At 36.9% G+C, this 16067-nt stretch overlaps 1 protein-coding gene across 1 annotated transcript in view; it reads left to right on the top strand.

Moving 5' to 3' along the window:
* LOC139722159 (L-threonine 3-dehydrogenase-like) overlaps positions 1-16067 on the top strand; it is a 36159-nt gene that overhangs the window by 9197 nt on the left and 10895 nt on the right. The window contains exons 3-4 of the mRNA XM_071633474.1: positions 7245-7454; positions 13790-13922. Of these exons, the coding sequence (XP_071489575.1) occupies positions 7245-7454; positions 13790-13922 (343 nt within the window). The remainder of the gene's footprint in view (positions 1-7244; positions 7455-13789; positions 13923-16067) is intronic.

The raw sequence follows: 16067 nt of genomic DNA, 5'->3' as shown, positions 1-16067 counted from the left end.
AGTAATTCATGTCTTTATCATTTTGTGTATCACAACATTGTTATTTCTAGGACCCCTCTGGGAAACAGCTGTGTTATGACAAACATAGCTGAGTAGGGCTATCCTTCCGTTCATTTTATGTACTATTTGTCCCCGCCGAACGAGTTCGAGCAGGGGACTATGAAACGGGCTCCGTACGTGTGTGTGTCCGTGTGTCCGTCCGTCCGTCTGTCTGTGCGTCCGTGTGTGATCAAAATGTTCAATTTGCTACTTCTCTGTCATTTATGAGCCAATTTTGATTCTGTTTGCTTTATATGATAGCACTACATGGGAGCTTTGAAACTTCTACACAGAATTTCAGTTGTGACCTTTGACCTTGACCTTTGACCTATATTGTACATTTTGCTTCAAAATGCTACTCCTTCGCCATTTCTAACCCGATTTCGATTCCGTTTGCTTTATGTGATGGCACTAGGTGAGGGCTTTAAAACTTTTACACAGAAATTTGACCTTTGACTTCTTTGACCTTTGACCTTGATTTTTGACCTATATTGTACATTGGCTACAAAATGCTACTCCTTCGCCATTTCTAACCCGATTTCGATTCCGTTTGCTTTATGTGATGGCACTAGGTGAGGGCTTCAAAACTTCTACACAGAATTTTGACCTTTGACTTCTTTGACCTTTGACCTTGATTTTTTACCTATATTGTACATTGGCTACAAAATGCTACTCCTTCGCCATTTCTAACCCGATTTCGATTCCGTTTGCTTTATGTGATGGCACTAGGTGAGGGCTTCAAAACTTGTACACAGAATTTTGACCTTTGACTTCTTTGACCTTTGACCTTGATTTTTGACCTATATTGTACATTTTGCTACAAAATGCTACTCCTTCGCCATTTCTAACCCGATTTCGATTCCGTTTGCTTTATGTGATGGCACTAGGTGAGGGCTTCAAAACTTCTACACAGAATTTTGACCTTTGACTTCTTTGACCTTTGACCTTGATTTTTTGACCTGTATTGTACATTTTGCTACAAAATGCTACTCCTTCGCCATTTCTAACCCGATTTCGATTCCGTTTGCTTTATGTGATGGCACTAGGTGAGGGCTTCAACACTTGTACACAGAATTTTGACCTTTCTTAATTTCTACTTTTCCTTGTTTATTTATGCAATGATTATATGTAATGTGACTTTTTAACGGAAAATGAATTCAAATCAAATCTAATTTAAACTATGAAATGTAGTGGAAAAGAGCCCTAAATGTGAAAGCTGAGTTCTTCATTCACAGAATATTCTCATCTTACATCTGAATGTATTTATCCATCTGACTATGAATATTCATTAATTTTTGATGGATAATGCAAACAAGGATTGAAAAATATATTTTTGCAGGCACTTAGAAGGAAGTAGGTACAGTCTCTATGAACTCGATGTACTAAAAAGTTGTTTGACCTACGGTAACGTATCTGGCTCACCCCTTTTAATGAAAATGAATAAATAATTGTTCAACTTATCAATGAATCTTGAGTAGTTCTTCATATGTTGAAAAACACTAGAATAAATATGCAACAGAACACTGAAACTTTTCTTGGAAGCTTTTCATAAACTACTTTTTACTCTTTCAAAGTTAGGTAAAGTATCTGGCGTACCGTAAATGAATCTGTCGGTGAATTTACAGAGCAATTTCTACTGAATATTCTTCATTTGAACATAACTTTAATTTTTCATGGAAGCGTCATTCTATGCAGAATTGTTTTATGAACACTTTGTTTTACAAAGCATTATTTGTCACCGTGGGTGCCCTGAATAATACGTAACGTATCTGCTAAATCTGAACAGCAAAAAACTGGTATGCTGAATCATAGCTTCGTCTTGTAAAATAAATGTTAAAAGTTGTTGCATAGAATATAAAGTGGCTGGGTTTTATAGAATAGAACTTTGGACTTTGTGAGCACACAACGATTTGTTTGTCAAAACATTTACAATTTTTTTTCAGCATTTTGATTATGTGGTAACGTATCTGTCGGAAAACTTGGCATTAAGTTGTGAGACACTGACGCAGAAAGAAAAATCATGTGGAAGTGTTGCTCTTTTTTACTTCCCTGTCCTCTTGGTGTAAGAATATACCAGGGTAATCCTGAGGTCCAACAAAACGAAGCATGTCATGTGTAGGGATGAATTTTGACCAGATTTGATCCCCTGAAAGCACAAGACCAATGAGCAAAATTCGGTCACGTATCTGTGGTAACGTATCTGTGGTAACGTATATAGTCGATCATGTTATTATGAGAGTGATATCTACCAAATATTTCTCACTTGTACTAAACTTTAATGTTGAATTGATGCGTCATTCCGAGGAGTAAATTGTATAATATGCAATTTGTCTGACATTGCAATATCTGTCGCAGTGGGAAGCGTGAAATGTATGTAACGTATCTGTCAAAATAAAAATGTAGAAAACCAATATTTCAAACATAGTACCGTATTCTCAATAAGAAGCTGTTGCTCAAAAAATCTAAGTACTTGCAATGTATGAAGTATATCCTCAGGGTTTCATATATACACAGGGTCATTGCATGGTCTTGTTATTTTCGCAATGCTGTAACACTAAAGAAACTGGTAACGATTCTGGCGGTGAACTTGGCGACAAGTTTCAAAAGGCTATAAAAAAGAAGTCAATCAAAATCTTGGAACTTTTCGAGTATTGTGATTAGCACATCCCGTATGATATGCTCACTGTCCATGCAAATGATATTTGGAAAGTGTGTTTGTGGACGGAGAGGAGCAATAAAACATAATTCTAAAATAGCCGGCGACACTACGTTTTGGGGGTCTTAACGAAGTTTAACAGTGCTCAAAATTTTATACAAAAAGGCAGACAACCGCATTTGATCGTGTTTATTTTTAACAAATAAAGTCCTCGTGATATATTATAAACATTTAATTAGTATCTAATAGGTTTCAGAGAACCGCAAACTGTCATGGAATGTCGGCGACACCAAAATTCCATATTTGAACACTTTTTCTGAGAATGGGCCACAAGTATAGTGAAAGGTGAGCTGTATGGCTGGGAAATCTCGGTACAATGAAGCCGAACATAAGAAACTTAGGGCCTACAAAATCTCGATACCGTGTTGTGACCTACCTGTGCGTGGACCATTTGAGAAGCGATGTTTTTACGTGGACCGGCAGGCTGTGGCCCTCTGTTATAAACTGAGAAAACTCCTGAAGCCAGATGCAATCCTTACCATTTGCTCACAGGAGTTATGAAACAGAAACACCTCGAGCATCGACTTCGAAGAAAACCGAGGGAAAAAAAATCACAGAGAGGTAAGAAAAGTGGCAAGCTATGTTTCATTTACGGTGGGCTGTAGCCGGGGTTGGACTGCAGTACAGTGCCACTGAACTAGCTGCTGCCAGTGCTGACTGGACATGCACGGCAAAGTGGAGCGAAATCATATCCCCACAACCCCCTGTGTTTACCCTGCCCGGCAGACGTCATTTTTTTTTTCGAGGAAAAGCGATATCTGAGTACTTACAGGAATATCGAGATACAAACAATATTTTCTTCAAAGAATTCGACTCTCTTATGCACAGGTTATGTTCGGTTTGAACGCCAAACTCAGCTAGACGGAGTACTGTGTACATTATGGTAAGAATTCGCGCGCGAGAGTGGTTTGTACTCTAAGAAGTATGCAACACGGACGGAAGCTAGAAAAGGACCGTGCCTATACTTGATGCAAAGAGATTTTCCCCATGTGAAGTTCATGGTATATTTGATTTAAAAATACATATAAATTTATGTTAACAATATTAATTTTTCATGAATTATATATAACTAAGCTTGAAATATTTTGTTTGAAATAATAAAATCACATACTTTCACATTTTATGATAATATTACAACCGCTGTCAACGGCTGTCAACTTGGTGAGTAGGGCATGCATGACGTAGCATCTTTTTGCCGGCTTTTACACGATCGCTTGCAGGAATTATTTTTCAAAAATCGCGTACGGAAACAGTTTTTCATTTCCACGCGTATAAACTGGTGAAAGGTTCTGTTTTTTACTCTTCTTAATTATCATTACAGTGAAAATCTCAGGACTGCCTCCCTTTAATATGAAGTTACACCTGATATAGAATCAATCATTAAAAGTTTAGTAAAATCATCAGACAGATCACTTGGTAAGAATGTTATGACTGTTCCAATACAACAAAGTCAACTCACTCATAAATTGACATCAGAAGATACCTGTCTCAATCATATAACTGTGAAATTAATTTCATGATAGCATTCTCAGTCAGTTGAATACCAGAAGGGTGTAAGTACCGGTAATGGTTGTTTGTGGAGTTACATCCTTTTTATTTCCACTTGATCTTGTGCTCGTCATTTGTTTAAAAAGAAATTAAGCTTATAATTGCTTAAATTTGAGTGCATAGGGACATATACAACTATGTGTCATGCACTATATAGCAATGTAAATTATTATTATTGTTATTAAATTTTTATGCCTCCGCCACGAAGTGGTGCCAGAGGCATTATATTTTCGGGTCGTCCATACGTCCGTACGTCCGTCCGCATTCGTTTACGCGATAACTTGAGTAATATTAACTAGAATTTTACCAAACTTGGTCCAAGTATAAAGTATGATATGGCAATTACTTGAATAGATTTTGGGTGAAATCGGCTGAAGATCAAAGGTCAAAGGTCAAGGTCAAATCATGAAATTTTATCTTTTTACGCGATAACTCAAGAATGGATCAAGCAAATTTCACCAAACTTTGTCCAAGGATGATATATGGTGGGACAATTACTTCATTGATTTTTGAGTGAAACCAGACCGAGGTCAAAGGTCAAAGATCAAGGTCAAATCCTAAAATTTATCTTTTTATGTGATAACTCAAAACTGGATGAAGCAGCTTTCACCAAACTTAGTCCAAGGATGATGTATGATACAGCCATTAGTTGAGTAGATTTTAGTGATATTGGCAAGAGGTCAAGGGTCAAAAGGTCAAGGTCAAATGCAAAAAGTTGCTATTTCCCCATATCCATGCAATGCCCAAAGGTATTTGCTTGAAACTTAGTGTAGACATGTACTACTGCATAAAAATTCTCCAGAGAGAGTTTCATGTCATAAGATCAAAGGTCAAAAGGTCGAAGATTAGGTGAAAATGTTACAATTTCACTTTTCTCACAAATGGTTCAATGTATCTTCATGGGACTTGGTACATACACATGTACTGACTGGCAGGGATTATCTAGGGAATTTAGGGGTCATGGGTCAATAGTCAGGGGTCAAAGGTCATGGTCAACTCGTCAAAATTTTACTATTTCCCTCATACTAGTATATGCAATGCTTGCATTATTATTTTTAAAACTTAATATACATGTATTACCTAATGGAGATTCTCTTGAAAATTTCCTGCCAGAAAGTCAAAGGTTAAGGGTCAAGGCCAGGTTTAAATGCAAAAAAAAAATCGATTTAATACTGTAATTACACTCTTTCTTTATACCTTGAAAATTACTCAATGCATAAACTTATAAAAGGGTCAGTCAGAAGTCAAGTAAAAATCCTCAATTCCCCAAATACATGTACCTGCACTCTAATTAATAGACAATTATAGCAAACATAGTTCAAGGAAAGTGAACATTCAAGATATTTCTGCAAACCTGTCATTTCAATATTTTGCCAGTTATGTGAAACTGTTATCTCACATTGTGAAGACATTATACTATACACCTATTGGGAGAATCATGCATTATGGCGGAGGCATCAGTCGCCATAGCGACATTTCTAGTTCATATTAGTATTTAGTAGTATATCGATAAACATTAGTCATGCCAAGTAGAGTATTGAAAATCAATACAAATTTTAGTAACTGGAATTGCGATTTTACTTTCAAAGAAATGGGTGGAAACAGTCTTTTGTAGTGATTTTTTTTTTCATCACTCACATAACAACCATGTTTTGATCTTGACTTACTCATTGATTTTAAAGATTTTCTGCTTACACATTTCAAGACATTGAATTTGCCACAGATATGCTTACATGGACGTCATGTTTCTGATGTTTGCTATGTGATAGAAAAAACAACAACTAACAAACAGAAACTATAACAGGCAAGCTGCCTTTAGCTTCAGTCCAGGTATTGCTGAAATGTCAACCGTAGTAATTGGAATGTCCATGTGCGTCAAATTCTATAGCTGTTTATTTCATCATCTCCATGGCAACTAGGGTTTAGGTCTCGAATTGGTCTCTCTGGCAGTCATTATTAACACTTGGGAATGTGGTTGTGAGAAATTAATGAGAAATTGATCTAAATTATGACATCTAGCTGAGAATGAAAAACTGAAAATGAGACATTTATCATTGAAATGTTTGAAAACTCTTGTAACTAGCAATTTGTTAAACCCTTAAAGCTAAAACGTAGTTCTCGGAAATGTTTCGGAATTAATTGTCCACCATGTGGGATTTGCTTGCAATACATCAAAAGGATCTACCAAGAAACCTGCCTGGCTGACACAAATTGCCAGGATGATTTGGAGTACCGGTATTTTGAGATGAAAAGTATAGAATGATTTTGATCGTTGTAAACGACTTTTACTCCAGAATAGCTCTCCCGTTAGGCTTTGTGGGACTGTAGAATGTTAGGGATACTGATAATTGATTGTGCCCTTGCAATTGTACTTTCCAAAAAGCTGCATGCGATTCACGCTACTTTGGGGGATCACTGTGGTTCAATTTGTCAATTATTGCGAATTGATAATGAAAAATTACTAGCAACCAAGATCCAGGAAGTTCTTAGATTGTGGACTTCTGGCAAACCTTTCTGGCTAATTATTCACATTTTTGTCATTATTCAACTGAAATCTTATCATTGCTGCATTATTCCGCACATTTCTTACACATGTATGTAACATACAATATTGCATTGTACATTTCAAAGCAAAAATCAACAGTTCTGCAGCCATACAAGAACTATATTTTTGCTTTTTAAAAGTTGTTTTCTTTTTCCCACAGGGTAATTCTCATATCACTTGTATCCTTCCTAGCCAATCAGTCCTTGTTTTTCTCTCTACAGCATGGATTTTTTAACACCATTGACACATTTTGAACATGATGTATGTGAGCTGATGCTTTTGTAATAAAGTTGAATTATAATGAGAAAATGGTTATATTTATCAAAGTTCTCTTTCAAGAAATCACACCGTCAAATCCTGCTCATCTGAATGTTGTTTTGTTTCATCCCTTTCCAGTATGGCCACAGCCAAATAACAAGTGAGAGACCACTGAGTGGTTGCTATGCAACGCACATCATCCTGCATCCCGGAACCAACGTGTACTCCATCCCTGACCACGTGTCTGACAAGATGGCTGCCCCTATCAACTGTTCCCTAGCAACCATGGTCAATGCCATTCTCTCATTTTCTCACCAGGATGCAGATAAGAAAGCAGTTCTCCTCCAGGTAGTACAGTGAATTACTGTACAGTTTGAACTTTAATGGTGTCGAAATATTTGTGCATTTTGTGTGCGACGTGAAGCTTGCATGAAAATCAAAGCACCCAAAATGTTTTGCTAGTGTGTAATGTAGTATTATTTTATATCTTTGCTTCCGCTAGATTTAAAAGCACATCTAATTCATCTTACCTAATGAAAAATGTCCCATTTTTAACAATGATGCGGATAGCCAGGAGTAGACTCAAAGTATTTAGTCGCCCCATGCTCAAGTTGACTCCTATAAACAGAGTGGAATCAAGCATTGGAATGGTAGAAGCTCATCAAAATTGACATGAAATAATGGTTTTCATTTTCTTTCTTTTTTCAATTTTAACAAAACAGTGGTATAGATCACATCCACATGCAAATAAGATGACATGATGATGTCATTGTTCACAGCCGTCCCAGCAGTTGGTTGTTATATACAAAAACAGTGGAAACTGTGTTTTGGCTAAATAAGTGATTGCTAGCCACAACCCCTTCAGCCCCACAGAATGCATCACTAGCCAGATATTTCTACAGTACAACAATAATTAGGATGCTAGAGATGCAAGATTTTCCTCATGATTTATATTCAATTGTGGATATTTGATGAAAATGTGTGAGCTGGTCATCAGGAGAGATGTATGTGAGATCACCTCATCTAATTTGCATAATGAATAATGCATTTATGGCAGTTTTGCTGCTCTTTCATGAAAATGTGTGGAGCTTCAAAATCACACATCACCATTCTCATTTTATAGGTATAGCTATTTACATTCTCTTTCTTGATTTTCTCTTGCTATTGTTGTTGTCAACTCAAATATGGATTGATGTCGCAATTTAACTTCCATTGACACAAAGATGAATGGTATTGCATACATACATGTTCATGCTAAAACTAAACCTGTCATCTAAAAAATTCCCTGTGATGTGACACCAGCAGTGTTCAGTCTGTCATAAGGCACACACAAGGTGAGTGCAAGAGAGTGTTTTGATTTGATCTAGCTAAATGTGTTTGCCTAGGAGTAATATCTTGAGCTAACATTTGATGTGTGTGTGTTTTTGTGTATCATCGGGGATATTTACTGCAATACCATGCAGGGTATAGTCACTTGTTTTTTGTCCGCTGAAAAACCTCAATCTGATCAAGCCTCAATCTTGGATGACATGCAATGAATCTCTATGTACATGTATTTCCAGCATTATTTAGAAAGGTTCTACGAGGTTGACATCAATATGCACACTTTATAGAAGTACAGTTATCATGCAATATAATATAGAATGACAAGTTGGCGAACATCAGATCAAACCTGTGTGTTTTGGATGGAAATGTCCAAATGGATGCAGAACAGCTGGCTGAGAGGGGCAAGATTCTATCAATCAAAATCAGTTTGAATCTCCGCTGGGTCATCAGACCCATTTAAATCTGCTGTTACTATACATGTTTTGCAGTTACAGGTTCTACCTACGTATGTATTGTTTTATGATTGCATATGTATGTGATATGTATTGTTTTGTTGATTTTATGCTGTTTTGATGTTTTATTGTTTATGCAGGACCTGAATAACAGTGTTCAACTAACCAATGGAGTCACCCTATAAGAACAAGACTAATAAATGAATATATAAATAAATAAGTGAATGAATAAATAAATAAATGGAAAAATAAATAAACAAATAAGTAAATAAGTGAGACTTGTAACCTAGCATGTAAATTATGGCCTTAATCCATGAAAATTCAGCATTTCTGGCAAAATTTGTAAAAAGAATTAAGAATAGAGGTACATGTAAAGATCTAGAAGCAATTTAGAATAACTGGAAAGTACAAAAATGGTGGATGAACACAACCTGTCACCAAGCATGTTAAAAATAAGTTGTGATGGTACACCAGAAGTGTACATCAATTTCCTGCAACACATTCATCTCTTAATGAGTTTCCCAGTCAGACCCAGTAATTGATACCCATGGGTAGTCAGTGGATGCATTATTAAGTGCAATATGAAAGGAAATCGGTGCTAGGTAGTAATGTGCAATTCATTTGATCCTTGCAACGTAGAAGTAATGAAACATTGATTGCTGTATTTCATGTCCACTACTCAGAAATGATTGCAATTTCACATCAACTGTTCAGAAGGGAGAATAGGGTGGCCAGGCATGGAGAGATTTGATATTAAATTGCATCACCAGTTATAGTCACCAGTTTTAGTTTGTATGTGATGCCTTCATCAACCTTTCAACTGCAGAGTAAGGATTAACTGTTATGGTACCATCACTAATGCACACGGAACACACTAGCATATATACACTTGCACATTTTTTTTTTTTTCAACACGGATCTCTTTTATTACATGCATACACACACACACATGCACACACACACACACACTTTTTTGTGTGTTTTTCTGTAATCTAAATTTAACTCAGCTTTTTCTCTTTGCAAATACAATCATACACAGGGGAAATGCTTCATCATATGTGACCGTGTACCACCCAACAACAAAAAAACCTGCACACACTGATTTAAATTTTGTGTGAGGACTGAAAAAGTAGGTGAAATGGGTCAACATAACCGATCTTGACTTTTTCATATTTTCTGAAAGAGCAAGTCTTCTTCTACATTATGCTAAAATTTGGGATCATAAAACGGGCAGGAAAGTGTGTTTTTTGAGCAGTTTATCTTGAACATTTGTTGGTAGAATAGTGTGATTAGGTGTGTTTTTAGAGTCCCCTTTTCATTTCTTAAAAACCTTGTACACACTCTTCACTTTCAACTCTAATACATGTAACTTTTGAAAGGATGATGCTACTGCTTTGAAAGTTACCATCAGTTATGAACAGAATGTGTTAATAAGGCACACTCAATTTCAGTTTAATCTGATAATCCCTTCATTGTTGTTACTCTGGTGGTTTACATCCTGTTTTTTGTCCCATTCGTTGCACAGCCAGTGCGGCTTGGTAAAGATTTAGCTCTTGAATAGACACTGCATTTCAGAGCCTCTTTTCTCAGTTCACACTTTTCCTGAGTGTGTGTTTTCTTTCCAATATTTAAATAGGTTAGGAGAGTCCATTTGATTTGAGTTATACATCATTTAAAAGCTTAAAGTCTGCTCTTTTAGATTATGCTCTCAACTAAAATTTCATGCCTGGCGACTCTCTGTGTGTTTTGTGATGCAGGGTCACATATCCACAGTTTGATAATTTGATGTCAATCATGTGATTGATAAATGTAATTTTTCTTCCTTGCAATGTGGCTGAAACACATCCAATTTTAGCAATGACATGGTGACTGTTAAGTTTCCCTAGTGTTTTAACTTTTTAACCTGTTTGGGACGAGTCCCGAGTATACTCAGGCAAGGGTTTATGGGAAATGCGTTTTGTAGCAAAATCAGCCCATTCTCAACGCGTTAATGTAAAAAGAGGACTTTGTGCACTGAATAATGATATCAACAGGATAAAGGAAAATAAAGCACATTATCAATAAAAATTGTGGGTTTTTTACTATTCAGAAATAAAAATCCTAGATTAAATCCCTCAGCAGACTTCCTTTTCCCTATCATTCCCTATAAACCTTAGTGCCTTTTTTTTTACTTCAGTAATATGTGACCCGCTACAACAAAATGGTCCTAAAGTCGCGCACGGTCAAAGCCGTGAAAATCGAGTTTGAAGTCAGAGCATCAAAATTGGTCAAAACTTACGATTTTCTGAATTTTGACATATCATTAGAGTCTGACATGTCTTCTATTGTTTGTCGAAATTTTGAAGCAAAACGATGAAAGGAAAGACCAAAAAATATCGTTTTTCTGGGCCATGTTTTTTTGGCATTTCAACGAAGCAGAAACTGGTTCGAACATTTAGATTGAGCGCCACAGATAGGCTCCGCCCCTAACAGCGACCAGAGTGATCTCATTGGTCAGTTTGCTGCTTGCCGCTAACCGAAGCGTGAAGCTCGCACACAGCCTAGTCGACTGGTGCGTGCTGGCAGGGGCGCTATGCCCAGCCGCTTCTCCTGGCATCCTGGTCACTGATTGGTCGGTGAGGAGACCGCCGACGCTGTGTTTGAATGAGCATTTCGGGGGTTGCTAGGGCTTACCTTCTATTGTCCGGAGGTGAATACTGACTTGCGTGTCCTTTGATCGTGATTGCGTCGCAAGGAGATCTTTTAGGGCGCTTTTCTCGAAACAGTGATTTCCCAGACGTCTCGACACGCTCTCTTTTAAACATCGATATCTCCACAACCGATTATATTTATAAGATGTGTTATACATCAATTTAAAGCAGAAAGATTGGGGAATTGTGTCATGCAATTTTCAAATAATCGGCCTCACCCGACTTTAGGACCATTTTGTTGTAGCGGGTCACATATGCTGCACCAGTCATGGTACCACTGTTTGTTAACTGCAACTCAATTGCAAAATTGAAGACATGCATATGAAATGTGTGCAAAGTACCTGTATTCTACTGCACGAGACTTGCTTTCCAGGGTTCTGGAATGGCAGAAATGTTATCAGAAAGAAAGCCTTCAAAGTTCTTTCTCGATAAATGAAAAGAATTGAATCATTTTATTAGAAATGGAAGAAAACAGACCAGTGCGGTAATGAGTCAATTCTTTGTTCTTTTTTTTCTCTAATCTTTTATTGACTGGAAATTCTCCATGCGAGATGTAAGCAACATCACGCTTTTACAGTTCTTTGATCACGGGTTAACTAATTATCAGACACAATGCTGGAGCTGGCATTTAATTACCTGTGAGGCTTCATGTAAGCAGCGTGTCGCTTGAGACTGGAGCCGTGCATTTGTGTGTGTGCCTCAAATATTTGTCATACATTTTAGTGGAGGAATTTGATACTTGGATAAGCAAGAGAAAAATACATTTATTCTGACTGGCATTATACTGCAGAAGTGCTGGTATCAGAACTAAATGCATAGAGGACCAGAAAACATTGTATAATATCAACAACAACAAAAAGAGAAAGAGAGAGAGATAGAAGAAGAAGAAGAAGAAGAAGAAGAAATGCTTCCATTAAGGTTTGTGCTGTGTAATATTACATATATCTGCACACATTCAACTTAAGAGATGATAAAACTACAAGTAAGATTTTTCAAGCATTCATTGTCATGGAAACAATCCCATAAGTCACTTCAGTCTTAAATATCAGAAAGGCACACTGAGTGTTTGCATACAAAGTGTACATGTAACAAACTGAGCTGGAACAGGAAAAAGTATGTGGTAGTATAGCTAACAAGACATTGGATATGAGATGTGATTTCAGCACATGTATGCATTCGTGTGCCTAACAAAAAGAAGTTTGTGTGGGAATGTGTGTCAGGTCGAAAAATATTGCTCGCGCTGAAAACTGTGATGTGATTGCAAAATTTCTATTAAAAGATTTGTGTTGTATGGGACAAATGGTATGAAACCTTTGACAGTTTTAATGTTCATCAAAGTACTGGGGATCTTTGTCTTTAATTGACTTTATTTTTGCAGATAGTCATCACTTTGTGTTTAAAAAAATTGATGTAAAGTCATAATTCTCAAGATTTTTCTTTTTGTGAGGATTTTGATTTTCTCTGTTTTAAGATGTTTAAAAACGAAAGGCCATTGATATTTCTTGAACGAATTTCAGTCAAAAGGATTTATATTTATTGCGAGAAGCAGCAATATCTGACATTTTATGGTATTGACCTACACTGTACAAACAGGATTCCTATACTACTATTTACTTTACAACCATTTAAGCGAAGTATGAAGAGTTACCTAATTGACATCACTGTGATATGCTTCTTTGTCACTGATATACTGTAAAACACAATATCTTCGCAGCATGAAATATTCGCGAGTTGCCTCTAACATTAAATGCATATAGTGTAGTCAAGAACATTTGCGTGCATTTTAATTTCGCAAATCTTGGCTCTCGCAAAATTCACGAAATTAAAATGCACACGAACATTCCTCGTTTTACAGTAGTCATGATATTTGTGATGCACCTGTGATTTCACTTTGATTTCCTGAGCTATTTTCTTCCTATTTCATCAGTTTGCTCCAAGTGCCTTTTTCTGTTCACATATTCTCACGTGTGTGACATTTGATTCAAATGATTTTTGTGGTGTCATAATTCACTTCTCAATGCTCTTGCTTTGAGGGACGGGGGTGGGGGGTGGGGGCTTACAAATTGTATCGCTGATCTATTATTTGCAATTGCTTTTCTCATACCATAAGCCATGTCTGGCAGAAATTGGATCTGTTTGGTTTTTGTTGTTGGTTTTTTTTTAATAAGTATTGTACTCTTTGTTGACGGTATTGCTGTCTTGTTGCAACCTACAGGGGGCAGGTCTCCTTGGTGTGTATGGCTGTGCATTCCTTCACCACACAGGCTTTAGGAAGGTGTTTGTCAGCGATGTCGACGAATACAGATTGAGATCAATACCGTCATTCGGTGGCATTCCGGTCATTGCAGGTAGTCTTTGTTTCTTTTTGTTTGTTACTAGTTTTACATGGGGGGAGGGGGGCAGGAGGGAATGTTTGTGTCATGAAATTGACAGTTCTGAGGGTTTGCTCACTATTTTGGCCATAAGTTGTGATTTGCATTTAATATGATAGGACAGATCTCCACTTACCATGCATGAAATTCTTTAATTTTCTGGGCTATTCATCGAGCAGAGCAGGTAAGTTGGCAGTATTTCATAATGATCAAGTGATTTAATTTTTTAAGATGTTTTGGGCACTATATATGCATTCATCATGTTCTATAACCTTATCATTAATATTACATTAATATTGTCAGACATAGAAGTGGTTGTTTATTTAATGGCAGCATCTTAACCTACATACAGTTTAAGAATAGCATTAAAATTTACATCTGAAAAGAATGGGAAATATTTATATGATGATAAAAAAAAAGTGTATTCAAAACATTTTCACTTAGTCAGTATTCAGTGTTGTGTGTGTGTTTCTGGTCCTGTTTGTTCATGATGATAAGAAGGAGATTGATGAGTTGAATGATAACCGTAATGTTGAATTATTTGCATTGTTACAGAAATCTGTCTGTGGTCGGAGATCAAAATATGGGTACTTTGCCGAAATTGACTTGATACTGTAATACTTGCATAATTTTGCAGTAAAACTCAGTCACTCCTGTTTACACAAAAACAGATGGAATGGATAGATAAAGCATAGGGTTAAATACATCACAAGAAATGGATAGTATCTTTTAAAATCATTTTGTTCTACTTTACCGTGTGCTGTTACCATTCAAGCACTTCAGCGTCTGGCAAGTAATTATTCTACTGCCACCTGACCTGATGTCCATTCATTCCAGCACGCAGGAAGAAGTGATGCAAGCTGATGGGTTGCCATAGCAACCGGAGGCAGCACAAGCACACAGACACAAAACTTGGCATTGATATCATGGTTCCTGCTTGCAAATCATTGGAGCGTGCTATCTTAGTATTGCCATCTACCCAGTGATTGTATAACAGGCAGGATCTGCAATATCAGAGGAGTGCTGGCAATATATTTGAAATGTCAAAGTTTCAATTTTAGCCTTCATAATCCTTCTGTGAGGTTCCTGTAAATTTGATTTCTCTCCTGTGTAATTCATGTATAATATATTTATATGAAAAATCATGTTGCATACAGTAGAAGCCATTTATCAAAGCCATTACGTACAGCTGATATACTATGCAGACTCAAGACTGCAGTTTGAACAATATGCTTTAAAAATGCATGGATTAATGATTTCAATTATGATTTGCAGTAAAACAAACAAACAAACAAACTAATAAAGAAATATGAAAGATGATAAAACTATTCCCAAAAGCACATACAATGTCCATCAATTAACTGCCCATTCCCAACCCCAGCTTCCCCCACCCCACAAAAAGAAAGAAAAAGAAAAAGAATATCAGGAAGCATGGTAACAAACGTGTAAGTAACAGTTCCATGAGATCAACTATTCTGTATTTGATGGACAGGTACATGTACATATATATTGTGTAGACATACTAAGCATGCAACCTGTCATCTTTAGAGTAAGAGTGTAGTCCAATATTTTTTCCCCCTTGGAAGGTCAGTGATAAATGGAGTTGTAGTTGTAGCGCTGAACCAAGAATTGTACGCCTTTGCATGAACAGCACATTATCGTTCCTTGTCAAACTGAATGGGGGAGAGGGGGAGGCTGGGAGAAGGGACAGGAATGGTTGATGAAGAAAGAAAGACAGACAGACAAGCAATAAGAAGGAGAAAGGGGGAAAGGGACGGAGATAGGGACAGTAGGCAAAAATGAGAGAAAACAAAGGAGACAAATGTGACAGGATGATCATTACATTAAAAAAAGCAAGTTTATTTTCCTCAAATTCTGTTTTGTTTTTTATTTCACCAATGTACAAACAAAATTTGAGGTACTTGAATTAGTTTTCCTTTTTAGCTCACCTGAGCCAAAGGCTCAAGTGAGCTATTGCGATCGCCCTTCGTCCGGCGTCCGTCGTGCGTCGTCCGTCGTCCGTCGTCCGTCGTCCGTCGTCCGTCGTCCGTCGTGCGTCGTGCGTAAACTTTTTACATTTTCATCTTCTTCTTGAAAACCCCAAGACCGATTTTCATCAAA

Source organism: Diadema antillarum, unplaced genomic scaffold (assembly GCF_040938485.1).
Source record: "Diadema antillarum isolate AM-2024a unplaced genomic scaffold, OU_Dant_1.0 scf00000159, whole genome shotgun sequence".
Lineage (NCBI taxonomy): Eukaryota > Metazoa > Echinodermata > Echinoidea > Diadematoida > Diadematidae > Diadema > Diadema antillarum.
The sequence above is the reverse complement of the archived record's forward strand: the minus strand, read 5'-3'. Positions and strand labels throughout refer to the sequence as shown.